Here is a 27614-nt window from a genome sequence, read left to right on the forward strand (position 1 = left end):
TATACTTCGTTTAGGAAAAAAATATTCTTTCCTACATCTCATTCTGGAACATTCTATACAACGGAATGCAACACAAGGCACATTAAAAGTAGGCCCTGCTTCATGGCATATTGACAGTTTTAAGCAACAGAGTCCGGCTGTTTCTTCTTTATAACATAAAGTGGAATTATTTTCCTTTGCTGCTTTTTTTTTCTTTTTTCTTTTTTCTTTCTTTCTTTTCTTTTTTTTTTTTTTTTTTTTTAACTCTGTCTCTCCTGTCTTTCTCCCACTCTCCTGCCCTCAAAAAAGAATCTTGGAGCTGGCACTCGAAGAGTTTAGAAGGCAACCTTTTCTACTTTTGGAGGAGGCAGTTAGGTTTAGGACTTGATAGCGTGTTAAAGCATAAACTGAGGGACATTCCTTACCAAACCATGACAATGTACTGCCATAACTTAGTAAAAATTGCCCAAGTGACAGTGTGTCTGCTGAATGGATTTTCTTACACCATCTGGTTGTCATTGTAGTTTTTTTGTTGTTGCTTTCATTTGAAATGTGCTGATGATTTTGTTTTTATTCCATAGCATTGAACAGATGGGTTGATTATTCTTTTCAGATATTAATAAGGCAGCGGAAAGAAGAAATATGAATACGGCTCCATCAAGACCCAGCCCCACACGAAGGTAAAGTACCCTGAAGCAGTGAGTTACCTTGGGAGAGTTGGGCTCTGGGGAGTTAAGCCCAACTTCGTACGTCAAGGGTCTTTTCTTCCCCCCAACAAATCAGAAACGCTCAAGCAAACAATAAGAACATGAACGTTGTGTGAAGGGCCTTGCTGCTTTTTTTAAACATACATCAGGAGATGCAGAGAAGCTTTGCGTTTTCGGTGACAAACCCAGCAAGTTCAGCTTGCAACATGAGTTGCAGGTGATTGGAAGAGGATAAACCTCTGTCTGTCCCCAGCTCACGTGTCGTTGTCGTTGGGAGCCTCCACAGCAGGAGGAGTGCCCCAGGGTCGTTGGTGTGTGCCATGCTGCGCTGCAGTGGGCAGCAGAGATTCGACTCTTCATTCCAAATGGCTGCCGGTCCAGATGTTAACCAGGTTTATGGAAAGTGCTGCTTGAGAGATTGCTGCCGTGCCTGTGCTGCAGATCCCGTTTGCTCGCATGCTTGGGTTACTGTTTGAGGGGAAATAAAAAGGGCAAAAACACTCCAGCTCTCAAAAGTCTCCCTTTTTCTTAGCTTTTCTGGAAACAAAAGGCATTTCCCTAATACATTCTTTCTTCCAGTATCTACAGAAGAGATAGTCCTGATGTATACCCACGAGATATGCATTAAATTGGCCCTTTCTCTCAAAGAAGAGCCTGTTTATGTTACCATATGCACCAAAGAGGCGTTATCCAAACTAGCACCCTAACCGTACACGAGTGGATGCAGTTGTGCACTTCTGTGTGGAATGCAGACAGATGTGATCTTTTTCATATCTAGTGTCTCTTCATGGCCAAATGGATACTCAGTAAGGATTTTGCTTTTACCTCTAAGTAAAAATATCAGTTTTCCACAGTAAACTACATACCTAAACTACGTACCATGATAGACTATATTTCTTATATTGAACTGAACACGGCTGAGTACGATGAATCCTGGTGTGTACCTGCTGGCGCCGCAGATCACCTGGCATATACCCAGCTAACTTACACATGACATACAGCTGTCTTTCGAGACAAAAACACCTCTATTTTGTTCCCTACTCATAGGAAGGAATGGCTGCTGTATGTTTGGTGTATGTTGCCCCCACTTGGATGTGAAGAGTGGGTATTTTCTTAGCTACCAGGAATAGATTATACTTGACTGCTCTGCAGACTTCAGGTAGACGATAACAGCAAGGTGGTGATTTCAGTTGGCTTCTCTGAGCACTCTGCCAGTGCAGAGGAGTTGAATCTGACACCACAGCCACAGCTGCACTACAGCCACCGGGTGGATGCCCTGGCTGGCCAGTGGTCTCACTGCAGAAGTGAACATGTACATTGGTATTCTGTCTGTCCGCTCTCACACTGGAAGGAATGCCTGTAGCTTACAGGGAAATACTGTGCTGATTGATTTTGTGGGCATGCGTGAGTAGCCTGAAGAACTTAAATGAATCCTGCAGAACTTCAGCAGTTCCATATAATGTCTGCTTCTATTATGCTGCATCAAACCATGCTGTAGATGTTGGGAAGTCCCATCTGTGTTGCTTCTCATGCCCCAATAAACACGGAATACAGAGGGTGAAGAGTTTACATCTAATGGTCAGAAATAGAGGGCGCCCATTGGAAGCTCTGGCTGCCAAGAGGCTTGAAAGGAGGTAGAGTATGTGTTCCCGAACTAGGTAACTTACTGGAAGGAGTATGGAATTGGTATCTATAAAGACAGTGGCTCCACTAGTAAAATCCTCTCCCCTCTCTTGTCCCCATGATGCTTATAATCTCTGGATAATGTCTTTGTTTTTTTGCAGGCAACACGCCCCCCCAAAAAACAAGGCACATCACAGAATAGAGTAGTTCCTGTTTGTGCTCTTGATTTATGCCATCTTATTAATAATACTTAGCTAAATCTTTTTAACATTTCCAATTGATTATAGGTATTCAACAGACATTGGCAATGTTGAGAAAATAACCATCTCCCCTGCTTGGAATCTAATATAGCTATTGCCAGAACATTAAATTAAAAAGATTAATTTCATCCCCTCTTAAAATGCAGCTCTATAATTTCTTGTGCAATGGAAGAAATAGCTATATGCTTTTCTTTTTTTTAATAGTAGATCTCCCTACAAAACAAAACAAAACATACAAACAACATTGGAAGGGGCTTTTAAAATGTTCTCCCTACCAGAGACATAAATACAAATACGTTACTTCTATATGCCTTTTAAAATATCACCTTCCTCAGGGCACCTGGGTGGCTCAGTTGGTTAAGCACCTGCCTTTGGCTCAGGTCATTGACCCCTGTGTTGGGCTCCTTGCTCAGCAGGGAGTCTTTTTCACCCTCTCCCTCTGCCCCTCCACCCCACTCATGCTTGCTCGCATGCAGGCTTTTTCTCTCTCTCAAATAAAATCTTTTTAAAAAAATAAAATATCACCTTCCTCAAATAATTTCTAAAATGAGGTTGTTTGGGATGTGAATAGGGCAGTAGCCTCCTGCTTCTTTTTGCAATCAATAGGAGGCACAGTTGGGCTAATTTAATTGCCATCAAGAATCAGTCTTCCCCCTTGGTGCTATGTCCCTAACTGGGTTCCTCAGCATGTTATTTAACATGACAAAGTGTCATACAGTTGTGCTTAATAAGGTTCAGGGAAGGAGGATATTCACATTTCATAAATCTGTTCTGAGCCCAGTCTAAAACCTGAGCAGAGAGTCCCAGTTTTTTATCTCTAAGAATAAAAATTTTAAAGCCAGACAAACTTGATACTGTATTCAAAACAGAACACTAACATTTTGATCACACTGATCATGTATTTTCTCTTATGGTATACCAATAAAACAGAAATAAAATGGAATAAGTAGGCAAGATAGATGACTGGTTAGCCTGGAAGAGGCTAATCATTTTCTCTAAGGATGAACACTGGATATCACTCTTTGGGTACATACTCCCAGTCAGAGCCTTGAAGTAATTCAAAATATACCAGTCTGTTGACAACTGCCAAACTGCCTTCATTTGGCAACTGTAATCAGTTACGTGTCCCCCAGCCAGACGGAATGCATTGTTCATGGGCAGGGTGGGGGGGAGTATATTTGTGCCAGATATTTCCCTGGAGTTGTATTTTAATGTGTTCAGTGTTGCTCCTTTTAATAAAATTGTTTCTAAACATGCTGGCAAGACCTTTGTAACACCTTGTTTTGCTGGACGTTAACCTTGACTGTCAAAACACCTAAGTATCTTTGGGAGTTTTCACAGGATTATCACCTCTTCAAATGTCTCTGTAAGCCACAGTTCTGCTGGCATTGCTCTCTGTTCGGTAATGTGCCTCCCCAATGACTCCAGCTGTCAGAGTGTAATTCTGACAATATTGGTCCAGCCAAGCACAAAACTCTGCATCAGGGATCTCTGCTCTGGATCAAATTTCGGCCTGAATTCTCATCATTTAACCCTTGGACCACTTCAGTGGACTCTTGAATACATCGCTTAGTTACCATTAAGCTGTCTAGCATTGGTGCTAGGCACTGGCCCTTACTTTCTTCAGAGACTGAACCGTGATGCTGGTTGTACCTCAGATGTTCTCTGTTTCTATCTTCAGCTCAACACCCTGGCAGTCCAGGTCTTGGAACATATCCCTACACAGATGTGGCCTCCAAGTGAGACTCTATTTCCTAAACCTTCCTGTCTGACATTAAAAAGAGCAAATAGAACTAATTTGTCTACACCAAAAGCTCTGCAGAGAATTTTCCCTGTGTGTTTGTTAAGGATGTTAGGCTTGGTGCATCTTGGTGAAAGTCATCGGGGATCAGCTCATCAGAAATATCCTAGCTGTAGACGAGTTTCTTATGTGGCTCAAGATAACTTCTATCTCCAGTGCTAGTTCTTTTGATGACTACTTGCTCTTACGCTAGCTCTAGGTGGGCCTCGCAAATTAAGATTCCAGGCTATGATTACCTCTGCACTAACACTTAAAGAACAGCCATCAGTTCTCAGGAAGTGCCGCCTCTACCGACAAAAAAAGTCGTATTTGTGCTTGAGAAAATCATCAGCGTTCTTCCTAAGGAGAAGCATGGACACTTAAAAAATTTGGATCTGTGAGGTGCGATAACTCATTGCACCCCATATCCTACCAGCACCTAACGGCAAATTTCTGCACAAGTCTGTTGTCTCCGTTTCTCACAGTAACATGGAGCCATCATGGTGGGGGATCAACATCACGCAGCAGCCAGCCGTTTTAGATAATGATACTTGTGGACAATATCTGCGACAGAAGTACCAGCAACTACTGAAGTTGGTTTTTTTCAGGAACGGAAAAAGAAAAAAAAGCTCGCCCTCCCAAGGAAAATATTCCAGTGAACAGAAAGGAGATGCTGACAAAAAAGGACAGAGACCTTTCTCCCTGACATTCTGTAGAGCCAAGGCCAAAGAACACCATCCTGGGCTTGAGGTTTCGGTCTGTGGAGGAAGAGAAGCTTAAAGTCCATCACACACTTCCAAGATGATCATCTGTCCGTTCTTACTCTGTAGGCTCTCAAATGCCTAGTGCTCTGCACACCTCTTGGTAGTGCCTGGAAGAGAAGCTGTTCTACCAGAAGCACATCACTTTACCATCTGAGCCATGGCTTTTCCCGTCACCCACCCTTCTCTTCCCTCTCAGATGTTTCCAAATGATACGACTATATTTCTCTCAAGGCAAAGAGCATTTGGCTTTTTCCCCAGCTGAATAGATGAGAAATGTATAGCAATTTTAGTCGTGTTTGTCATCTGCCTTCAGTTTGTGGACTCCAGTGCTGAAATTTGTTTAACTGGTTCTGTTTAAAAGGTTCAGTTCTTTTTAGCTTCTAGTGACCTGGTACCTGAGGATACACTGCGGTTGTTCTCCAGTAAAACACCTCTGGGATGAGATTGTGAACCCTATTGTGCTCCAGAAACTTGCTTTTAACCCACTTGTTATCTAAGGTCAAGCATCTCATTCAGAGGCTTCCTCCTTGTGCACTCTGAATCCTGCACCCTGTACCTCCCTTTTGTTAGCTGGTTCTTGTTTTGAGAAAGTTGTTGGGGCCAGCAGCAGGAGCCCTTTTGTTCTGGGGAGATCTTTGTTTGGGTCCTAAAGTGACCCTAAAGGTTTTTCGTTTTCGTCTCTAGAAGAACAGCTTCTGCCACACTGCTCCTCTTTTGGAGAAAGGAGAAAAGCTTTGCCTTTTCATATTATTATCTTCTCTGTTCCTACTTCCACTGTTGTTTGGTTCTTTCCCCCTTGTGAATGTCATCTTTTCTCCATTTTACCCAGAAAGCAATGAGGGAATTAGTAGTTTTGTTGCATATGGACTTTAGATTCATTGAGGGAAAGGGAGTGCTTGCCTTCTCACACTGGAAGCATGAACTGAGACTTTGGGAATCTAGGGTTATGGTCAGCCTCCAGGGGTGGAGGTAAGTAAGGTAAGTTTAAGGTATTTCAGTGGATTCAAAAGCATGAGGACAATGTGGCATTTTTAATTATCCTAAAGCTATAAATAATGTGCTATGACTCGGTGTTCTTAGCCATATCCCCACCCCTCGTTGCCACCACCTGAAGGCTTTGTGTATGGTCTGTGGTCTGTCAGGTTCATGGTATCTCTCATCCCTGATTGCCAAGAACACTTGAAATCTGATTCTATCTCTAATGACTACTTCTGACTGTTCCCCAAGGCAGGTTTATCTGCTGATCGTTAGTCTAAAAATACTTACTTGTCTCTTCCCATAGGATCCTGAGTTTTTGCCCACATTATATACTCTTATCAGATGTTATACACGTGAGGAAGATTCTAGGACATAATAGAAAAAAAAACAAAGAATCTTGGTTAGTCTGCACTTCAATAGGAAAAATGTTTAGCGCCTCCTCATTTAAACTCCCTGATCTCCCATGTTTGCGCCCATAAATCAAGAGTGCGTGTGACCCTTAAAATATATAAGGACCTTTCAAAGATGCAGAATTGGCATTTAAATTCTTTTTACTGTGCCCACATGAAGTAAAATCGAGGCTTTCTACCAGACTTGATGGCATCGTGATGGCTGCCTAGTGTGTGTAATCATGGTAGATGACAAAAGTTTAGACAAAATATGACACCTGCTCATAAGAGGCTTACAGTTGAGTTGAATAATTCGATTTATTAAACATTACTGAACTCCATGCTGATGTCCTAGGGATCCAAAGACTTCAGGAGAACTTACTCTTCAGTAGAGAAGCAGTGTAAACAGGTAATTACAGAACCATGTGATAAGTGCAGTGATAGAAATACATACAATATAAGTTATGGGGCATCTGCTGCATGCCAGACATAAACTGACCTAGTGGGTTTACAGTGGAGAGTCAGACGGACTCATGGACTCACGGTCTAGTAGAGCAGACAGGTGTTACACAAGTAAATAGATATGTCAAATTATGATAAATGACAAGTAAAAACAGTGCTATGAGAAAATGTGGCCAGGATTTAAGGGCAGAAAATAAACTTTTAGACTATTAGAATCGAAGGTAAGAGACGCATATTATGCTGAGACCTAGAGAATGAGTATGTTCTGTTCCTGCTGCTCAAGCAGAGGCATCAGGAAAAGCCTTGGCTAGTTACAGCTGAGAGGCCAGTGTGGCAAGATAGTGTCGAACTTCGGAGGAGAGGGAGTGAAGTTGGAGAAGACAGCCAAGACCGTGCAGCACCTGACTTAACCTTACTGGAGATTTCGGATTGAATTCTGTGGGAAACCAGTGAAAGGTTTTACATTTTTGAAAAAATCACTCAATACAGAGAAAGATTAGAAAAGAGGCAAGAGCAGGAATGAGGAAGTCTTATCCCACGGTAGAAGTCTCTTGCTGTGGTTTTAGGGAAAGGTCATTATGGGTTGGCCTTCAGCAGTACTAACGGACTTAAACATGAACAGAATTGATACAGATTTTAGAGAAAGAATGAACAGAATTTGAAAATGGAATTGGAAGAGTGGATGGGGCTTTGGAAAAGATGACATTCAGTTTCCTGGCTTAATGAACTGAGTAGGTAGGTGTGCCATTTATTGAGATGGAAAGGACTGAAGGAGGAGCATTTTTGTTGGGGAAGTTCAAGAGTTCGGGGCAGATTTTATGGAGGCGGTAATTCTTAAAGTAGGTCAAACAAGGAGACACTGTTGTGAAAAGGTAACTATCAGATAGAGATGAGTAACAGAAATAGTAAGTGTTCTAAGAGTTGAGCCGCAGGAAAGATCAACAGTTATTAGGGAGATTAGAGAAGATCTCTTGGAAGATTTGGGACATGAACTTTCCTGTGAGGATTGGGTGATACTGGCATTAGTGCAGGAAAAATATTCCAAGTTGAAAAACCATGTGAACAGAAATCCTGAAGCAGATAGGATCGTTATAGTTAAGTCCTAAGAACAGAACAGATGAGGTTGAATCAGGAAATGGGGGGAGCAGTAATAGTTGGGAAGGGTTCGGATTTGTTAGGAAGGGATACCTAAAAGTGTGATTGTCAAGCTGTGATTAGTAACAGGTGGAAATCTGATAGTTAATCTGATGTTTATGGGTTGAATGAATTGAAATCTGGAAGATTGGTTTTTGGTTTGGGTTGGGTTTTTTGTTTTGTTTTGTAAACTTGTAAATCCAGTAGGAATGAAAAAGAAAAGTGAACAGGATTCAGGTGACTTAATGGAGAAAGGAAAGAAGAATCAACATTAACTTTCAAGAACTTAAACTTTGGTAACCAGGAAGATAATTTCCAGCAGAAGTGAAAAAGTCGGGAATGGGACTATGAAGTGGGTTGAATAAGAAGTTTAATTTTAGATATGTTGAGGTTTAGTTTCCAGTAGGGTGGAACGTTTCATGAAGCCCAGACATATCTGTGACTTCAGACACTGTTCAAAGGAAAAAAAAGAAGGAACCGGGTTCTGCATTAAACTCAGATTGAGAGAGACCACTACTCAGTAACTGTTGAGAAGACAGAGAAGCTGAGTGTTCTTATACTTTACTGTGTGTCATATTGTACTTTTTCTTTTTTTCCCTTAATTTGACTATCCTACTAGATATTTTAAGTGAGATTTTCTGTACTTCAGGAACAACTTTGATCACTGTTACTATATATGAAATTGTGCATTTGCTCTTTTTTTTCTTCATGAGTCTTGCTCCTTACTATGTCGCTCCAACTTTTCCCCCTTTTAAAATCTTTCAGACTTGTCTAGTGGGAGAAAACAGGTTATGGGGGAAAGATGCTTGAACTTTGAAAACCTGTGGAGATTTAGATGATAGCGTGGCATGCGTAAGGAATACCGAACTACTCTGGGACAAATACGTGACCCCAGTCAAAACCTTTGGCTTTGGGCCTACATTCTTCTTTTGATGTCCTAATCTTTTGGGATCCTGGAACCTACTAGTCTTCATTTGCTAACCAGATGGGTGACTGTCTTTAAAATTTTAGTCATGTTCTCACTGTTTGGCTGCCGTGTTTTAGAGAAAAATGCTTGGAGAGGGTGGGGACTTCCTCCAATAAAGAGCTGAAGGGTTGGCTACCTTCAATTTCTTTGTCTTAGCTCCTCCTTGCTACCTCCCACAGAGATCCATATGGCTTTGGAGACGGTCGAGATACAAGACGTGATAGATCCCCAATCCGAGGAAGTCCAAGGAGAGAGCCCAGGGATGGCAGAAATGGCCGGGATGCCCGTGATAGCAGAGCCATGCGAGACCCCCGAGACTTGCGGGACCACAGAGATACCAGAGACATTCGGGATCACAGAGACAGCCGAAGTATGCGAGATGCTCGGGACATGAGAGACCTTAGAGACTTTCGTGATCTAAGAGACTCTAGGGATTTTCGAGATCACCGGGATCCCATGTACGACAGATACAGAGATATAAGAGACTCCAGAGAGCCCATGTACAGGTACATATACAGCCATCTGCTTGGATTTTTGTTGGTTTTTTTGGTAACAGTCTTTTTTATGGGTGTTCTGTTGAACAAATTGAAAGCTTTATAAGGGCAGTGACTTTATCAGCCTTGTATTTCCAATGTCTAGCAAGTGGCAGATGTGCTACTCAATAAATACTTGCTGAATGTGTGAATGTTTGATGAATTATGCTTAGTGAATGAATCTGGATCTCTCCATGTGACCTGTGAAAGGCAGCATTGTGCAAATGGGGAAAAAAGATGGATCGCAAATTGTTTTGGCAGTGCAGAAACACAGGGAAAATGTACACGTGGACAGTAGGTCCAGGAAAAAATATTCAGCATCATTCGTCAGAAGGGAAATGGAGATCAAAGCCACAATGGGCCACCCCTTCATACCTACTAGGCTGGCTGTAATCACTGAATCGTGTATCGAGGCAAACAACAAAAGAAAGTAACAAGTATTGGCAAGGTGGGGAGAGAGAGAACCCTCGTGCATTGTTGGTGGGCATGTAAAATAGTGTGGCTGCTGCAGAGAACAGTTGGCAGGAGGTTCCTCAGAACATTAAATACAGCAGAATTACTTGGACCCATCAGTTCCACTCACGGAACTGAAAAGAGGGACTCAGAACAGATCCTTGTATGTGAGTACGCGTAACAGCACTCTCCACTGTGGGTCTAGCAAAAGATGATGAATAAGAAAAGTGATCTATCCATACAGTGGACTTGTATTCAGCCATAAAATGGAGGGTAATTCTGACATCTGCTACAACAAGGATGGACTTTGAAAACATAATGCTAAAGGAAGTAATCCAGACGACACAAAAGAACAAATACTGTATGATCCCACCGACATGAAATACCTAGAGAGAGCAAATTCATGGAGACAGAAAATAGATTAGTGGTTACAGGGATGGGAAGTGAAGAGTTTCTGCTTAGTGGGTACAGAGTTTCTGTTCTGAGTGTTCTGCCCAAGGTAATGAGAAATTTATCTGTGTATTCACATGAAATATATGTCTGTATGTATTATCAAAATTAATATCAGTAGTTACTATCAATTATTTTGCATTTACTTTAAGCCAGGGACTATTCTGAGAGCTTTCTGTATATCCTCCCAGTCATTTGCAAAGCAGGTTAACACAGTCACAGCCACAGAGCTGATAAGCAGTGAGTCTCAGACACAGACCTCATTTGTCTAATCCCAAAGTCCTGCCTTCCTGTGCCGCTTCCTCACAGAGGAGTGGGTATTGAAGAATTCTCTCTGGGTTTTGCAGCATAGGTGAGTTTTAACTTTGTGCGAATTTGTTCCGCTTTTCAGGAGAGAAAGCTCTTATGACCGATACCTGCGAATGGACGAGTATTGCAGGAGGAAGGACGACGCTTACTTTGACCGCTACAGAGATAGCTTTGATGGACGAGGCCCTCCGGGCCCAGAAAGTCAGTCTCGTGCAAAAGGTAAAGCAGCAGTTTATTTCTGTTACTGGTAAGACACTTGACAAATGGAACAGGAAACGAATAACTGACTGGAAAGGGACTGATGTCTTGGCAAAGCAATCTACGGAAAGGAGAAATGCAAATATCCTGCTAATATGTAGGGAACGTACAGCTGAAAATAATTTATAAAATGCAGATTAGTACCGCCATCCGGTTGAGTCATGTAACAAGAAGAAATGAATATGGGATTCCAGCAGGAAGAAACGAACAAAAGATTGGAGCTAAAGAGGGTTAAGTGTTTGCTTTTTGCCAATTAACGAATAACTACAACTGTTTGCACTGCCTGTGCATCATGTGGGGTTTTTTGTTTATTTATAATTTTTATCAGCATCTCTTTTTTAGGTAAAGACAAACATGGTTTTTCTTTTTCTTTTTTTTTTTAAGATTTTATTTATTTGACAGAGAGATCACAAGTAGGCAGAATAGCAGGCAGAGAGAGGGGGAAGCAGGCTCCCCACTGAGCAGAGAGCCTGATTCGGGGCTCGATCCCAGGACCCTGAGATCATGACCTGACCTGAAGGCAGAGGCTTAACCCACTGAGCCACCCAGGCACCCCCAAACATGTTTTTTCAAAGCCTCATTTTTCATAATACATCTTTAAAAATTTTTAAATTATTTCATAGTTGAATTAAAAAGCTCTTTTAATTTGTAATAAAACTTTATGAGTTTTTTTTTACAGAAAAAATTACAAATACCTGTCAATAAGGGTCTTAAATAGTTGTTCCCAAAATGCAAAATAAAATAATAACAGAATACCATCTTTTACCTATTAAGTTGGCAGGAATTTTCAGAAGTGGCAATTCCCAGTGTTGACTAAGATGTGGAGAAATAGCACTGGGTGATCCACCCCCCTGAGAGGATAAGTTAGTAACAGCCTCTCTAGAGTAACAGCCTTGGTGTAGTGTATATCAGATGACACATTAAAAATGACCATGCCCTCTAACTGAACAGTTCCATTTCAGTGAGTTTATAATAGTAAAGAACAATTACACTGGCTGTTTTTAGGAGGTAGACCAGAATGTGTTTATGTTACGACCTTGTCCTACAAGTAGTTTGGGATTCACAATAAGCCTTGTGACTTATTTTTGTAGAAAGTCACAGTCCACATTTCAGTTTGCCTTGTTGGTGTCTTACAGAGCGTTTGAAACGTGAGGAACGGCGTAGAGAAGAACTTTATCGTCAATATTTTGAGGAAATCCAGAGACGTTTCGATGCCGAGAGGCCTGTTGATTGTTCTGTGATTGTGGTCAACAAGCAGACTAAGTAAGAATCCTTTGGTTATTTCTCCTTAGTAAGGAGAAACGTCAGAAGAGAAATTAAGACGTCCTTTGGCAGCTGTACCCACTGGATTTGGGCTGTATATTCCAGCATTGCTCTCCTGTGTTTAGCCAGAGTTCGGTCTGTCAGTTGTAGCTTGACAAAAAAGCCATTGCAAACGGTCTTAGGCCCCAGAGGGAAATTTTTAGTTCACTTGATGGGGAACTTTGGGTATGGCCACATCCAGGGTCAGACCATGTCATCAAAACTTAGTCTCTGTGTCGCCTTCGTTCTCAGACTTGCTTTCTACTTGAAAACGCAGAAGGGCGCTGACCCTAGACATTTATCTTCGTAGAAGAAGCTTCTTCCCCAGTGCTTCCACCTAAAAGCCTGGAACTGTTTCTCACTGGACTGACCTAGCTTACTCTCCCATCCTTGAGCTAGCAGCGCTGGGATACCTTGATTGACCAGGGCTAGATTATGTGCCCATTCCTAGAGCTAAAGGTAGAATTAGGTCTGTGGAATCATGTGGACTCAGTAGAAGGGTGCATTCCCAAAGGGAGATTGGAGAGGGAGGGAATATATGTTGGTCATGCAAAGCAACAGATGCCCCCTTCATGGAAAAACCCTGAATCCCAAGTGCTTTGAGAGGTGCATGTCTCTGCATTTGTCGGCTAAACCTTCTTTGTGAAGGTCCGTGATCTTGCAGAACTCTTAAGAGACCATCCCGGCCAATCCAGAGTTCATGGTACCTTTTTGCGCGCCTCTTTTTCACATTCTTTCCTGAAGAGACCGAGCAGAGAGGCAGGAGGGAGCATAGCAGCTTGCAGGCTTTGGCACTAGCTATGTTCCCTTTCCCCAGGTGGTTAGTAAATAACTTCATGTGTTTTCTAGCAGTTTGGGGTTAAAGAGCTAATTTCAAGGCAGAGACTAGGGAAATAGGTGTTGAGACACCAAGCAGCAGGCAGAGTTCCCAGGCTCTGGGCTGCCTTTGTTTAGAGGTAGATGCTGCTTTGACTGTAGATAGCTTTTTTTTTCTCGACACATGGTAATAGCTATCACTTTCCGAGTACCTACTCTACCACCCCTTGCTAGGCGCTTTACTTAAATTATTTTTAATCTTAACACTCATCATATTACATGTATATTCATTCAGCTCATCTCTTAAATACATGGTGAAGCTAGCTACTAGGTCTGTAATGGTACGCTCACACAGGGCCCCTTCCTGTTGTCGAGCTTTACAACCTCGTCAGGCAGATGACAAAAATGGATGTATTGGGCGATGAGCCCTAGGAGAAGAAATATATCAAGGATCTAATTTAGATTGGAAGGAAAGTCAGGGGAGTGACATGAACCGAGCCATATTGTTCCTGTTTAATTGGTAAAGAAACAAGTTTGTAAGAGGTTAAGGGATTTGCTTAAATCTTAACAACTCTGTAAGTAAATGTTAAGGCTGGGATCCAGATTTATCTTTGTAGCATTGAAGCCCATTTTTTCCCCATTATATTATGTAGCCGCCCCAAAGACAGACACATGCCTCAAGTCTTGGGCAGAAGGATGGTGTTTAAGGAAGGACCACTGGACTACGGGGACCCAGAGAAGGACCTGTGTACTAAGTACTGCACTAATGGCAACTTATGTGTGACCATTCTGAGCTAGTTCACAACTGTTCTGAACTAGTGTAAGGGAAGGAATTGGTCTAGATTCTTGAAGAGGGCTCTGGGGAGGCACTGGATACACTAAGATTTGAACTCCCCTTAGGAGCACACACTGCTGACAGGTGCAGCAGCTACACACTGGGGGTGCTCAGGCAGTCCTCACCTCGATCCCGTTTGTTTCCACAGAGATTATGCTGAATCAGTGGGCCGGAAGGTACGAGACCTGGGCATGGTAGTGGACTTGATCTTCCTCAACACAGAGGTGTCACTGTCACAAGCCTTGGAGGATGTTAGCAGGGGTGGGTCTCCTTTTGCTATTGTCATCACCCAGCAACACCAGATTCACCGCTCCTGCACAGTCAACATCATGTTTGGAACCCCTCAAGGTACGGAAGCCCCAGTGGGTCAGATTTCCAGAGGTAGTCACTAGTCATTAACTCTTTCATGCCTTACTCACAAGAAGCAGGTTTTGGCCACATGACTTGTAGGTCAGCTCAAATATGGCAGGGCCCTTTTATAAGGACACTTGAGGAGACCTGCATGGCCACGTTCTCGTCTGATGCTCTTTCAGTGGATACAGTTTTCAGTGGATACAGTTTTGGGCCTGCTATAGAGAAGACATATTTAGCCCGTAGGTAGAGACAGTGGGATCCCAGCAAATGTTTAACAGCTAGTTCTGGGGAGCAGGCAGGAGGCAGTGTGGTGTACAGTATTTGCTGATCTCCATGATGTAAATGCTCCCACTGTGTCCTGTTTCAAGCCGCCAACATGAAGTCACTTCAGAAGAGAGGCGCACCGTCAGCTCTCGTCCGTGAGAGCAGGCACCGGTGCGTCTCTGGTGTGGGCTGCTCTGAGTGCGGCAGAACCCTTCCTTGCTTTCACCAGACCCTGCAGTAAGGGGCAGAGGATAGAACAGGCGATGAGGATGCTACCTGCGAGTGTGCTGGAGAAGTGGAAGGGGCAAGAGAGCAGGGAGGAGGCCCCAGAAGTCCTCGAAGCCCTTCCCTGAAGTCGCTTTTATTTAGTACTTAGCACTCAGAATGTTGGGACTCGGCCAGCTGATGTCCTCGTCATTGCTCCTCCAGTGGGGACTTTTCCCTTTTCCCACCACACACAGAATCTCTGCCTGACAGGTTATACGCATAACCGCGAAGTACATAAGGCTCTCCACTAGGTCATTCGGTCGTTTGTCTCTCTCAGGACTAGTTCTCAAGATGCGGGAGGACATTTATGTAAAGTTCTGAGGCTTCTCACCACCCTGTAAGTCACGTTGCCCTCGGGTGAGGAGAGGAGGTTGTTTAGGGTTACATTTGATCTCAATCCATGACCTTTGAACTGATGAATTCAAAAACAGTAGGCCGGCTCTATCCCGAGCATCACAGGGGAGAGCCAGGCTTTACAGAAGCCCTTTTTTTTGGCCCCCCACAGCCTGCCTCCCATGCTTATTCCCTGTGTGGTCTTTTTGAATCTGTGGGAGACTGTCGTGTTTCTTTGATTTTTGCTGCCAGTCTGTGTGATCTAGGAATTCCCCCGAAGAACCAGCTCTGCGGAAGATGTGTGTTCCCCACCAAAGAAATCTATTCACTTTTCTTCCCAGCCTTCATCTCCTTTCCCCCTGGCTCCCCATCCCAAGACTTTTTGTCACCAAAATGGTTTTCTTGCTGGTTTGAAGTTAGGAAAGGCCTGGTAGACTCCAGTGGGTAAGCACTCAGGTGTATTAGGGGAGAAAATAACTCCTGCCGTTGTCTCCTACAGAGCATCGCAACATGCCCCAGGCAGACGCCATGGTGCTGGTGGCCAGAAATTATGAGCGCTACAAGAACGAGTGTCGGGAGAAGGAACGTGAGGAGATTGCCAGACAGGCAGCCAAGATGGCCGATGAGGCCATTCTGCAAGAAAGGGAGCGCGGAGGTCCCGAGGAAGGAGTGCGCGGGGGGCACCCTCCGGCCATGCAAAGCCTCCTCAACCTGCTGGCAGATAATCGGTACCTCACTGCGGAGGAGACTGACAAGATCATCAACTACCTGCGAGAGCGGAAGGAGCGCCTTATGAGGAGCAGCACCGACTCTCTGCCTGGTGAGCTACGTGGCAGGGCCGAGGTGAAGTTCTGACTCTGCATTTCTCTAACCCCCAGGCTCTGTTGGGAGGGTGGCAGGCCCCACTCTTTGGGGTGGGTAAGGGGAATGAGCCCATGCCCTGGGTTCTCCCACGGGCTGTCCTTACTGATGTAATGATAACTTAAGATTTGGGTACTGAATTTCAGTCCCTGTAGTGAATGTGGTGACGGGTGGGCTAGGATTGCTGGCCGCTTGGTAACCGAGTTGGATGCCCTTTTGTCCTTAAGTCCTCTGGGGCACCTGAGCTGTTTCCTGGAGACAGCACATACCCTGAAGTAGCCCCTTGGGGAAAGTGATGTTACAGTCTGTGCGTTATGTGATTGATGTGATCAGTGATTGTTGTTCTTCCCTGGCTGCTAAGCCGCCTGCCCAGGGAGGGTACTTTCAACTGGATACCTCCTCCTTCTGTCTTTTAGGCCCGATTTCCCGCCAACCACTCGGGGCGACCTCGGGTCCCTCGCTGAAGACACAGCCAAGCTCCCAACCGCTCCAGAGCGGCCAAGTGCTCCCCTCTGCTACACCCAATCCAGCTGTACCCCCCACCTCCCAGCAGGAGCTTCAGGCCAAAATCCTCAGCCTCTTCAATAGTGGCACGGTTGTGGCCAATAGCGGCTCTGCATCCCCCTCAGTCGTTGCCGGAAACACCCAGAACCAGAATTTTTCCACAGGAGTGAACAGCCAGCCTCAGCAAAGATCACAGGCCTCTGGCAATCAGCCTCCAAACATTTTGGGACAGGCAGGATCTGCTCGGAACATGGGCCCCAGGCCTGGGGCTCCTTCCCAAGGGCTCTTTGGCCAACCTTCCAGTCGCCTGGCACCTGCCAGCAACATGGCTAGCCAGAGGCCCGTGTCTTCCACAGGTATCAACTTTGACAATCCAAGTGTACAGAAGGCTCTGGACACCCTGATCCAGAGTGGCCCTGCTCTCTCCCACCTGGTTAGCCAAACCACAGCACAGGTGGGGCGACCCCCGGCCCCGATGGGATCTTACCAGAGGCATTACTGAGGCTCAATCTCCAACTACCCCCAGTCCCTTCATCCCCTGGCCTTCCACCTACTGCGTTCAAATAGAGTTATTTGGAGGATGTTTTCTGCGCCTCTCCAGGTCTTCATCGAATGTTTCTACCACCTGCTCTCACTTCTGCCCGAGGCTGTGTTGCTTATTCCTTCCAGAGTCAGAGTTTATACTGCATTTGGGGGTGTATCTTTTTTTGTTGTTTTTTTTTATTTTGTAGAAAATAAATATCTCTGGGGTCACTTGGGCAGTATAGGTGTCTGGGCTCAGTTTATATGTCATGGGTTTCTCTTGTTACTCTGTCCACTGATTTGGAGGTTGGGGGGGCGGGGGGCAGGAGGAAGCCGAGCCCGATCGGCTGAGTTTGGAATGGCGCTTTCCTGTCATTCGCCACCGCCTTTGTTCATTTTGAATCTGCCAAGGTTTTTCAGCTTTGCACAGGCCGACCAGATCTCAAGCTCCTGTCTGCAGCTCCTGCCTAAGGTTGCAGAGGACCAGCCTGGGCTTGGCCAGCACAGCGCCGTCGTTGTGCCCCCGATCCCATGTGTACGGGGTCTGCTTGAGGACTCACTGACCCGCTGCCCTGGAGTTGTCAAGAAGTGTCCATGGCAGCCACAGAAGCAGGCGCTTTTCTGCATCATCCACGGTTGTGGGTTTAGGGTTTTCTTTTCTTTTCTTTTCTTTTTCTTTTTTTTTTCTTCATTTCATTGGAGGATCTCCAATGAGCTGAACAGCTCCCATCACCAGCAGTTCAAGAAGAACTGTGAATCTGGACCCTGACCACTCTCACCCCCTTAACATTTCTGCCAGCCTCTCCCTCTCCAGTGCTAGTTTCATGGAGGTTCTGAGAAGGCAGCTCTAGACTCTGGCAGGGAACACCCCCCCCCCCCCGATTGTTTTGAGCTTTTGGCTCAGAAATCAGGTTCTTATTTTCATCTGGATTCTTGTTCTGTTTTCTGAGCAGCAGGAAGTAGGGACCATTTTGATGTCAGACTTTTGGTAGCTGGACATGTCCTTAATACAGGTGGCTGTTCATAACTTTTGAGCCAGAGTGAAATTATTAAGAGGGAGGACTTCTGGCTGCTGCTCTAAATGGAGCCAAAGCAAGCTGCCCTCTCCCTAGGGATGGTGCTCATTAGAGCCCTGTGGATCACAGTCTCAAGGGGCCCCTGGCGGGACGAGGGAGAGCAGTGACTTCAGCTGAGTCCCTGCCAGTGGCTGAGTAAACAAATGATTTCAAAAATTCAAGGTCCCCAGGTGGCAGCGTTTTATGTTCTGACATGTTTGTGTTATAGAGTGTTTTTTTTCCTTTTTGGAATTCTGTGTTGTTAATAAGATGAGATGATTACTTTTTAATTAAAATGAAAAAGTAAAACCTGTGTTGTCTTTTGGGGCGTTCTGTCTGCAGGGGCATTCCCTCCCAAGGTCAGAAGGTGAAGGTCCCTGATAGAGCCCTGACCGCTTTTGGTCTGGCGCCCTGACTGCTTTCGGTCAGGCGTGAGGTCTGCCCCTCTCGTCGTCCTCCTGTGATCAGGCCTGAAGACCTCCTAAGCCTGGGCTGTCCTCATGCATCCCACCTACTTAGAAGCTTTAATAACATTCCAGAGCTACAGCCTATTGGCTAATGACGATGTGGTGTTAAACATCCTTGTTTGTGTGGCAGTGGGCTTGTCCTCTTAACTCTAGGAAAGGAAAACAGGACCCTGAGGAGGCCCTTGCTGGCCAGTGGAGCAGGGCACCCTCCTGTTTTGATTCCGTTCAGTTGCCACCCTCTGTTCTGTCCATTATATGTGAGGAGTTGGCAAAACCATAGAGTCCTAGAGGCTGTGGGAGCCTGGAAGGACATTCAGTAGCCCCACCGGGACACCCTGGGGCAGGTGTGGTGAAGTGACTGGCACTAGGCCTCCATGGCCTGGGGATAGCACTGAGCCTGACCTGCCTAGTGCTTGTCTTCATAGGATGTTGGCAGTGCTCTCCAGGACAGGGCCCCACAGCCATCAGAACACAGACCAGGCCACCGGACCTGGAGGACCAACCCAGCCCCCTTCTGCCAGTGACAGGGTTTGATGAGGCCGGGCTCCCGAAGAGCCACCTTGAGTGCCCCTCTTCCCACCTACTCACTCTTCCCCCTTGGGTGTCCAAACAGCACACCTCAGGCTGTGAAGGGTATAATAAAATTATTTTTATTGCATTTTGTGCAGACGGGAGTCTAAAAAATACAGTAAAAGCTGTAAAGCATTAAATGGGAGCATTCAACAATAAAGGAAAGAACCAACGCGCTCCTTTCCGTATTGGCACAAAGAACACAAGATCAATACTGAGGCAGAATGCGGAATACTGAAACACACTGAAAATTAAAGGCAGGCCTAATAATAGTAATAAATAATCTTGATTTGGTTTGCAACCTCTCCTATTTACAAGGGTTTTCAACTTCATTGCATTGCCCTGCACATAGATCGTCTAAAACAAAAGCAACACTAGTTATCACTACAAGGCTATTGAAATATTGCACTCAGAATAAAAGTCACTTGAATGGACATGAAACATCTAGCTACAATGATTATAAAGATAATTTGATGAATGACTTGTGATAACATTCATAACAAATATTGCACATGTAGCACAGAAAAGTTGGGTTTTGTTGTGGGATGTTTGTCTTCCTCGACGGAAACTTTGCTCTTGCCAACCGGACATTCTGGGCCCAGATAGTGCAACTTTGGTTCCCTAATTGGTGTTGATACAGACCCCTTCCTCTTCTGCCCAGCCTCGGATGTTGAGAACACCCAGAAGCGTAGACCCAGCTGTGGTTCTCAGAGGGTGGTGGTTAGGAAGATGCAGGGGGGTCAGGTGGGGGCCGGGGCTGGTGTCTTAATACTTCCAACTTTCTGAAGAGTCTATCTGGCCCCCTCACCAAATCTCAGAGGGCTTGGTCTAACAGGCAGAGGTCCAGACCTACCTCCAGCCACACCTGACCCAATCTATAGATGGCAACAGCTCCAGCTCTCTGCCTTGGGCTCAAAGGGAAGGAGGTGCTGAGGTCAGGAGTACCCAGTAGCCCCAGCTCTGTCTGGGAGGTGGGCAGGATGCCTAACTAGGTGCAAATGTCAGGGCCCTGGGGCTGGAGGTACTGAACCCAGAGGGCGCTGGAACGAGCATGCAGTGCCTATCCCCCTTAGTAACGTGCCCTGGGGGAAGGGAACCCGCCCAATGCGCCTTCTCTAGGGATAGAGGGCGCCTCTGACCGGGCTGCTTGGAGCAAAAGCGCCAAGGATTGGAGTTGGAGAAGCCAAAGGCTTTGGGTCCTAGTTGGAGGAGGGCAGAGAGGCGCTAAGAACAAAGCACATGGCGACCCCAGCCCTCCCCCAGGCCCAGGTGTCTGGGAGACGCAACTAGAGGCCGCTGCTGGGCAGCGAGGCCGGGCCCCGGGACGCGAAGAGGGCGACTGGGTCCTCGAGGCCGGAGCTGCCGGATGGGGACAGGAGAGGGTACATTAGGGGCAGCGCTGGAGCCTCCCCTGAGGGTCTGGCCCCTAAACCCAAATCGCCCCCCTTCCTCCCCCGCCTGTCCCAGGGACGCAACTCCGGGGAGGGGACGCCGTCCAGCTCCCCGGCTTCAGTCTTTGGCGAGGAGCCATGGGATAGGGGGAGCAGGAGACGAGCCGACGAGGAGAGAGGCCTGCTGCCCCAGCGAAGGCACGGGGGCGGGGCTTCCTCGGTCTCTCCCCATCCCCGAGGAGCCCCTCCCCTGCCCCGGAGCCCGCACGCCGGGAGCCTAGAGGAGGCCACGCGCTTCCCCGCAGCCGCTGGGAGGCGGATCCAGGAAAAGCCGGACACTGGTCTCACCCCATCTCCGAAAAGAGCTCGTGGAAGGGTCGGAAGCCAGGGGCGCGCGGGAAGGGCGAGGAGGCGAGAGCGGGGCGAGGGTGCCGAGGGGCCAGGACCGCGACTCCCGCCTAAGCCGAAAGCACTTCTGCTCCCAAACTCTCGGACGTCCAGGAAAACCCAGCCTCCCCGAGGCCGCCGCCTCCCCCGGGCGCCCCAGCGGGAGAGCTCGACAGTGGCGAGCAGAGAAGTCCGTTGCGCTTCTAGTCACAGAAATATGGGGACGTTAAAAATACACGCGATGTCTCCTGTACACTATGTATAGGCGCGGCCCCGCGCGGGGGGGCGGCGGATCCGGCCAAGCGCGGCCTCCCCACCGCGCGCCCTCGGGACGCCGGGAGCCGGGCCCGCGCCGCGGCGCCGAGGACCGGGCGGGGCGGGGGAGAGGACCGGGCCGCGAGGCCCGCCGGGACTCCTCACGGCCCCGCGCCCCCCGCTCTCCGCGCCTCCCCGGCCTTATTGCAGCGTCTCCTCCCGCGGGGCTAGGCCGGGCCCGCGGAGCAACGCACCGACGGGGCGCCCGGGCTCCGGCCTCCGCTTGGGGCGGTCCTCTCCGAGTCAGCCCCGAGCGGCGTGGCCTCCGGGCTTCAGGCAGCGGGGAAAGGGGCCAGGGCGCGGGCACAGGGTCTGTATGTAAACGGTGACAGCGGCGGGGGGCGCGGCGAGAGCTCCGGGGCCGCCGGCCAGGCGCGCTCGGGCCCGGGTGGCAGGTCCTGGCTCTCAGGAGTAGATGGTGATGACCTCGCGGCCACCGCCGCGGACCAGCATCACCCGGTCCAGGTGCTCGGTGAGGACCTCGAGGAACTCCATGTCTGAGCGCGCGTCAAGGAGAAAGACCATCCCTTTCCCATCCACACCCCGCTCCCGGATGGAATGGGAGTTGCGATCGGCGCCAGGGAACCCTGGGCCCTGGAACCATCCGGGTCCCAGGTAATTGAAGCAGGACCGGGTCGGCTCTTCCATCCCAGGGCTAGGACCCCGGCCCCCTGACGTCCGCCTCGAGCCCCCACCCCGCACCCCCCACACCCCACGTTAGGTCCAGGATACAATTTTCGTCACCGTTGCGGTTGCGTGGAGGTCCCGGCATGTTGAGCAAAACCAGCTTGGCCTCCCGGGATTTCTTCACGATGACCTCGTTCAGCCGCACGGCGGTGTGCATGCGCCGCACGTTGGACTGGTTCCTGGGGTGGGGGGGTGGGGGGGGCAGAGGGGAGGAGGGCGCGTGAGCTGGAACTGGGAAAGCTGGACCCACGGCCCTCCCGGCCCCGGGGGCACTGGGCCGCTGGCACCAGGTCAACCCCAGGCCTCTCCAGACTGGGCTATTCAGAGACCCCAAAGGCCAGGACCACGAACTGAAGGTTCATGATAGAGTCAGGAGAGCAGGGACCCTGGCCAACCCGGAAGAGAGAATAAAAAATCCTGAAGCATGGGGCGCCTGGGTGGCTCAGTGGGTTAAGCCGCTGCCTTCGGCTCGGGTCATGATCTCGGGGTCCTGGGATCGAGTCCCATATCGGGCTCTCTGCTCAGCAGGAAGCCTGCTTCCCTCCCTCTCTCTCTTTGCCTGCCTCTCTGCTTACTTGTGATCTCTCTCTGTCAAATAAATAAAATAAATCTTTAAAAAAAAAAAAAAAAAAATCCTGAAGCACTTACAAATTCTCCCACTCCCTTCAGGAAACACAGGAGAAGCAAAGAGAAGCACAAGAGAAAGGTCAGAAGAAGGAGAAACTGAGGACTTGGGCCATCATCACCCCTTACCCATAGCCGGCCACGCCCACCCCCACCCCCCGCAGTAGGTACTGCCCCCCCAGCCACACCCCCTTCACTTTTTCACTGGCTCCGCCTGGGAGTACTGATCCTCACTAATTAGCGCAACCCCCCAGTTCTCAGATGGGGAAACCCAGACAAGGTTTGGGCTGGGTCTTCCGACCAGGACCTCCTCTGCTCCTTTGCTCTGCCATGGGGAGCAAGGACCCTCTAGGCTCACCCACCCCCAGCCCCCAGCCCCCAGCCCCCAGGCCCCAGGCCCCTACGGCTTCATGCTGAAGAAGTCCTTGATGCCCTCAGAGGAGACCGGACTGGGGCCCTTATTCTTCTCTGCTGCCGACTTGTCCTTGGTCCAGGTGAGATGCACCTTCTCTGGGTCTGCCTCGCCCTCCCCTTCGGGTTCCTCCCCCGGGGACGGAGAACTGCTGGGGCAGCTGGGAGCGCTCTGGTCATGGATCAGCTGCACCTGGGAGATGAACAAGGGGGCAGCATGTGACTCCTGTAGAGGCCAAATCTTCTGCCCCCACCGGCTGGGGCCAGACCACCCCCGCCTCGCACCTCCTCCTCCGGCTTCTCCTCGCTGTCACCAGCTGTCTCTTCTGGGACATTGAGGCGGAGCCGAGTGTTGGCTGGATTCTTTCTCCGGATGGAGCCCCGAGACTCATCTGTGATACTCTGGATCTAGAGAGTGACACGGGTTAGGACCACTCTGCTCCCGCTCAGCACACGTGCCCTGCAAAGAGCTATGGCCAGCGCTGCTGCTCAGCCACAGACACGCACTGTTGGAAGCCGTGCCAGTTGTCGGAATACTGCGGTGTGTCCTTGTCAAACAGCTACTGCCCTGCTCACCAGGCTGCTCCAACGCATTGGCAGAACACCCTCCAGCAACCAAAGGGTTAACGCTTGCCCCCGCCCCCACAGGGCTCTATCTTAGCTTAGCACCCAGGGCCAGTTCTGAGTGGTCAGTGCCCTTGACATTTCTTATGTCTTTTACTATCAGCCCTGGAGTGTTCATCCTTCCCAGCTCCCAGAGGCACCCATCACCCATTCCCCTGAGGACCCATTAACCGCAATCTGAGAAATACATTACTCACACCTGGGAGACCGCCTCAACCGTGGTCTGTCACCCTCACCTACAGATTCTGCCCCCCACTCCCCAGGCACCCTGTCACCTGCCCCCGAGAGCTCTTCTGTCCCTGGTCCCAGAGTACCATCGTTCATTTCCCCGAGGTCTCCACTCCCTGAGGTGCGACTGTCCTCCCAGCTCCCGGGGACGAGTGGTCCCACATTACCCACACCTGGGCAGTCTGACACCTACACCCCATGGGAGACTCATCATCATCGCCCCTGAGAACTCCGCAACCACAGCCTAGGAGGTGAGCCCCAACTCCCACCGTTAGCTACATCCCTTATTGCCCATCTGGTGCCCGCTCTGGCAGGGTTTATCACGTGATCCCTCGTCCCCCACACTCGCAGCCCGTGCCCCTGAGGAATCATTATCCATATATATTTAGCTTCCGCTGTTCTCCATTGGGCCCCAGGAGTCACATACAGAGTGGGGAGTCTGTCACCCAAGCCAAAGCCCTTGGCATCATGGCTGGCAGGCTTGGTAGGTGCAGCGAGGCGGGCTCGAGGGGGGGAAGGGTGATGAGTAACGCTCCAGGGTGAAGGCGGTGCCAGCGGCCAGGAGTGGGAGCCCTGGGCCCTCCCTGCCGTGCAGACCCAGAGTGGGCAGCATCTTGAGGTGCTCAGAGCCCTGCCAGGGCGAGCTCACCTCCCGCTCTCGCTCGTTCTTGGTTAAATGCATCTGTTTGAGGATCTGCGAACGCTGCTCCATCACCAGCGTCTTCTCGTAGGTGTAAGCTGAGATGTCGCTCTCGTGCTGTGGGCGGGCAGTGACGGGGGCAAGGGAGGAAAGCATGAGTTCAGGGGCGAGGCCAAGGGAAGGGAGGCAGCCTCCTCTCCTTCTGCCAGCCTAGGGCTTCTCCATCTAATGACCTAGTTTAACCAATAGCTGTGGGAGGCAAGGACGAAGCATAGGGCAATGCTCCTTGAAGGCAATGCAGCTCGTTCCCTGCTCAGCCCAACGCAGGACCAGGCGTATGAATGGGTGAATTAATGAATGAGTTGATTAATTAATTACCTGGGTGAATGGAGAAGGGGAAGAAATTTCATAAAGGAACAGTGATGAATGAATACATATATGGATGAATGGGTGGTTGAGTGAATGAATACATTAATGAACACAGACGGATGGGCGGAGGGATAAATAAACGGAGAGAAAGGAAAGAGGAGAGGCTCTGGCCGGTAGTAGCGAGGGGCGTGGACTCTGAAGCCAGCTTGCCGGGATGTGAATCCTGGCTCTGCCGCTTAGCTGTACTGTTGGGCAAATTCCTTAACCTTCCTGTGCCTCGACTTCCTAATCTGTGAAATGAAAATGCCGATAGTTCTGTTTCACTGGTTGCTGTGAGAATATATGTAAAGTGTATGAGACAGCGCCTCGCATCGAATGGCACAGCTGTTCTTATAAAGGGAGGGAGGGATGGACGGAAGGACGGAGGGACAGACTGACTCTTGGGTGACTATGTGAGAGGCTAAGAGGTGGATAAGGTGGGGAGGAGATCCATCGTCATAAGCCGAAGGATTTGGGGCTTGCCGTATTCGGTGCTGGGGCCAAGGGCAAAGAGGGCCAGGAAGGACTCCAAAACCTCAGGGCGGTTCCTGGGCGCTCACCATCTCCACCACCTCGACCTCCGCGGTGATACGTAAGTGGTACAGAAAGGTGGTCAGGTCCTTCTTCATCTGGATGCTGTTGTCGTCCATCTGGGCCACCGTGAAAATACGCATCTTGCACTTCCGCCAGACCTGGAGGGGTGAAAGGGACCCAGAAAGGTCCAGCCCAGATGCAGTGAGGAGAGATCCAGAGCCCGAACCTAGAGAGTCCCTCGCCCTTCCGGCCCACCTTCCCCCGCCCATACGCAGACCCGAAATCCTTTATCTCAGGGGTCACTGCCTACAAAAACTCCCTTAAGTAAGGGTACCCCGTTAAAGCATCCCTTGCGTGGGTTAAGCACTGCTCTCCTTTACAGGCAAGGACACCGCAGGAGGAGACACAATCAGTTCCCAGACAACAGGGGTGGTCAGCCCCCTTTCCCAGGAGCTCCCGGCTGAGCCCTGGAGCCACGCCCGCCCTCACCTTGTGGTGCCGCAGCAGGAAAGGCAAGAGCATGAGCATGCCGCCGTCGTGAACGATCCACCAGACGTCGATGCTGCCCTCCGAGAAGCGCTCAGGGTTCCCGGGGAACATGGACACGTTCTTGGTGACCAGCAGGGCCAGGTGACCAGCTGTGGTTTCCCGGACCAGCTCTGGGGAGGGCCAAGGAGAGGGCCAGCTGGGAACACAGTGACCCTGTTCCCTTTCCCGCACCCACTGGCAGCCACAGAGGCTCCTGCACCCAGCGCCCCACCTCACCCCCACCCTGGACTTGGACGGAGTCGTCAGAAAACCAGCATCCACGTGGGTCTCATCACTTCATTATTGTTTGGATTTGGGAAGGCCTCCCCACCTGTCAATGGCAATAACACCACGCGCCCTTCCTATTAGGAACTCTCCCGCACGTGGCCTCGTTTATGCTCTCAACTGCCTTCTAACTATGACCCCCCCTCCCCATTAAGGACCCAGAATAGCCTGGAGTCGCCAGGGCAGCCTCTAGATTTACCAGCTGTGTGACCTGGAGCAAATTCCTCAGTCTCTCTGTGCCTTGGTTTCACACCAATAAAGTGGCGATAACAGGGAATAACCCTCCCGGGACTGCTGAGAGAACGAGAGGCTTAGAGTCTGGCCCACAGAGCGTGGTCTGTAATCGTTCGTTATTGCGTTACTACCGAGGGATCTAGTGCTCAGAGAGGGTGAGTCACTTGTGAACCATCACACAGCTAGGAGGGGCCAGAGGCGAGACTCAGACCCCGGATTCTCTTGACTTCACAGCTGCCGCTCTTTCCACGGGCCTCCACGGATGCCCTCCCAGGGCCGAGCCAGCTCTGCGGGGCCCAGGACTACCTCCTTCGCACCTGAGTCCCGGCACCCAGTGCAGCGTCTGGCACATGGCCAGCTCTGAACGCCCACACCTGCAGATGCAGAGTCCGCACCTGTCACATCTGGGAAACAGCACCCGGGCCCAGGAAGGAGAACCCACGGCCCCCCCACGGCCCCGAGCCCTCCCCGTGTTACCAATGAAGTTCCTCCACGTCTGATGGTCTTCCTTCTGCCGCCAGTTTCGGGGCCAGCCGACGAGGACCGTGTTGTGCTGCAGCCCCCCGAGGCCCCCAGACTGAATCAGATGCGACACGCCGTCACGCAGGTTAGAGGAAATCACTACCTGGCAGAACCCCTTCACTTTCTCTGCCTCCATCAGGCGCCGGATGGACTGGGGAAGGTGGCGGGGAGGGGAGCGTGTCAGACAAGGATGAGCCTCAGGCCTCCCTGGCCCTACTCAGTCCTTCGTGGCCTCTCTTCCTCCTGTCTGTCCCCTGGGTCATCCCGATCTACCTGATACTCTGCCCAGAGCGCCTGAACTGTGCATGGCTCCCCATGTCCTGTGGCTCCCATTCCTTGTTGATGCGTCAAAGCTCTTCATGACATTACCCCGCACTTGCCCCCACCCCGCCATCGTTCGCAGTCCCCCTGCAAGCCCTCCAGCACCGCTGGGACCCCTCCCCCCACTGTCCATCCCACCCTGCCTGAGACCACCCCCCACCCAGACCAGCATGGAACAGGGCTCCCCTGCATGCCCAGACGATTTGCTTCGAATGACTTAAAAAGTTAGCATGGATGATAAGCAGTTTAAATGCACATTCCGCCTGCACTGTGAGGGTA

General features: G+C 49.3%; 2 protein-coding genes across 5 annotated transcripts in view; one reads left to right on the forward strand and one right to left on the reverse strand.

The window, feature by feature from the left end:
- The window catches only part of NCOA5 (nuclear receptor coactivator 5), a 30260-nt gene extending 11788 nt beyond the window's left edge, over nucleotides 1–18472 (forward strand). The window contains exons 2-8 of one of the 2 annotated variants that reach the window (XM_080814752.1): nucleotides 593–659; nucleotides 9223–9549; nucleotides 10871–11007; nucleotides 12183–12309; nucleotides 14148–14347; nucleotides 15717–16037; nucleotides 16495–18472. In XM_080814752.1, the coding sequence (XP_080670878.1) occupies nucleotides 622–659; nucleotides 9223–9549; nucleotides 10871–11007; nucleotides 12183–12309; nucleotides 14148–14347; nucleotides 15717–16037; nucleotides 16495–17084 (1740 nt within the window). In that variant the 5' untranslated portion in view covers nucleotides 593–621 and the 3' untranslated portion in view covers nucleotides 17085–18472. Of the gene's footprint in view, nucleotides 1–592; nucleotides 660–9222; nucleotides 9550–10870; nucleotides 11008–12182; nucleotides 12310–14147; nucleotides 14348–15716; nucleotides 16061–16494 lie in introns of both variants that reach the window. The other variant, XM_080814753.1, reaches the window with a different exon arrangement.
- A 3222-nt stretch (nucleotides 18473–21694) lies between these two features.
- Nucleotides 21695–27614, reverse strand: part of SLC12A5 (solute carrier family 12 member 5) — a gene marked incomplete at both ends in the record, with an annotated part of 35008 nt that continues 29088 nt past the window's right edge. For 2 of the 3 annotated variants that reach the window (XM_080814010.1, XM_080814011.1), the window contains 9 exons: nucleotides 21695–21786; nucleotides 22022–22155; nucleotides 22625–22639; nucleotides 23005–23204; nucleotides 23297–23419; nucleotides 24513–24620; nucleotides 25472–25603; nucleotides 25935–26104; nucleotides 26970–27165. In XM_080814010.1, coding sequence (XP_080670136.1) covers nucleotides 21695–21786; nucleotides 22022–22155; nucleotides 22625–22639; nucleotides 23005–23204; nucleotides 23297–23419; nucleotides 24513–24620; nucleotides 25472–25603; nucleotides 25935–26104; nucleotides 26970–27165 — 1170 coding nt within the window. The remainder of the gene's footprint in view (nucleotides 21787–22021; nucleotides 22156–22624; nucleotides 22640–23004; nucleotides 23205–23296; nucleotides 23420–24512; nucleotides 24621–25471; nucleotides 25604–25934; nucleotides 26105–26969; nucleotides 27166–27614) is intronic. The other variant, XM_080814009.1, reaches the window with a different exon arrangement.

Source organism: Martes martes (assembly GCF_963455335.1).
Source record: "Martes martes genome assembly, chromosome: 9".
Taxonomy (NCBI): Eukaryota; Metazoa; Chordata; class Mammalia; order Carnivora; family Mustelidae; genus Martes; species Martes martes.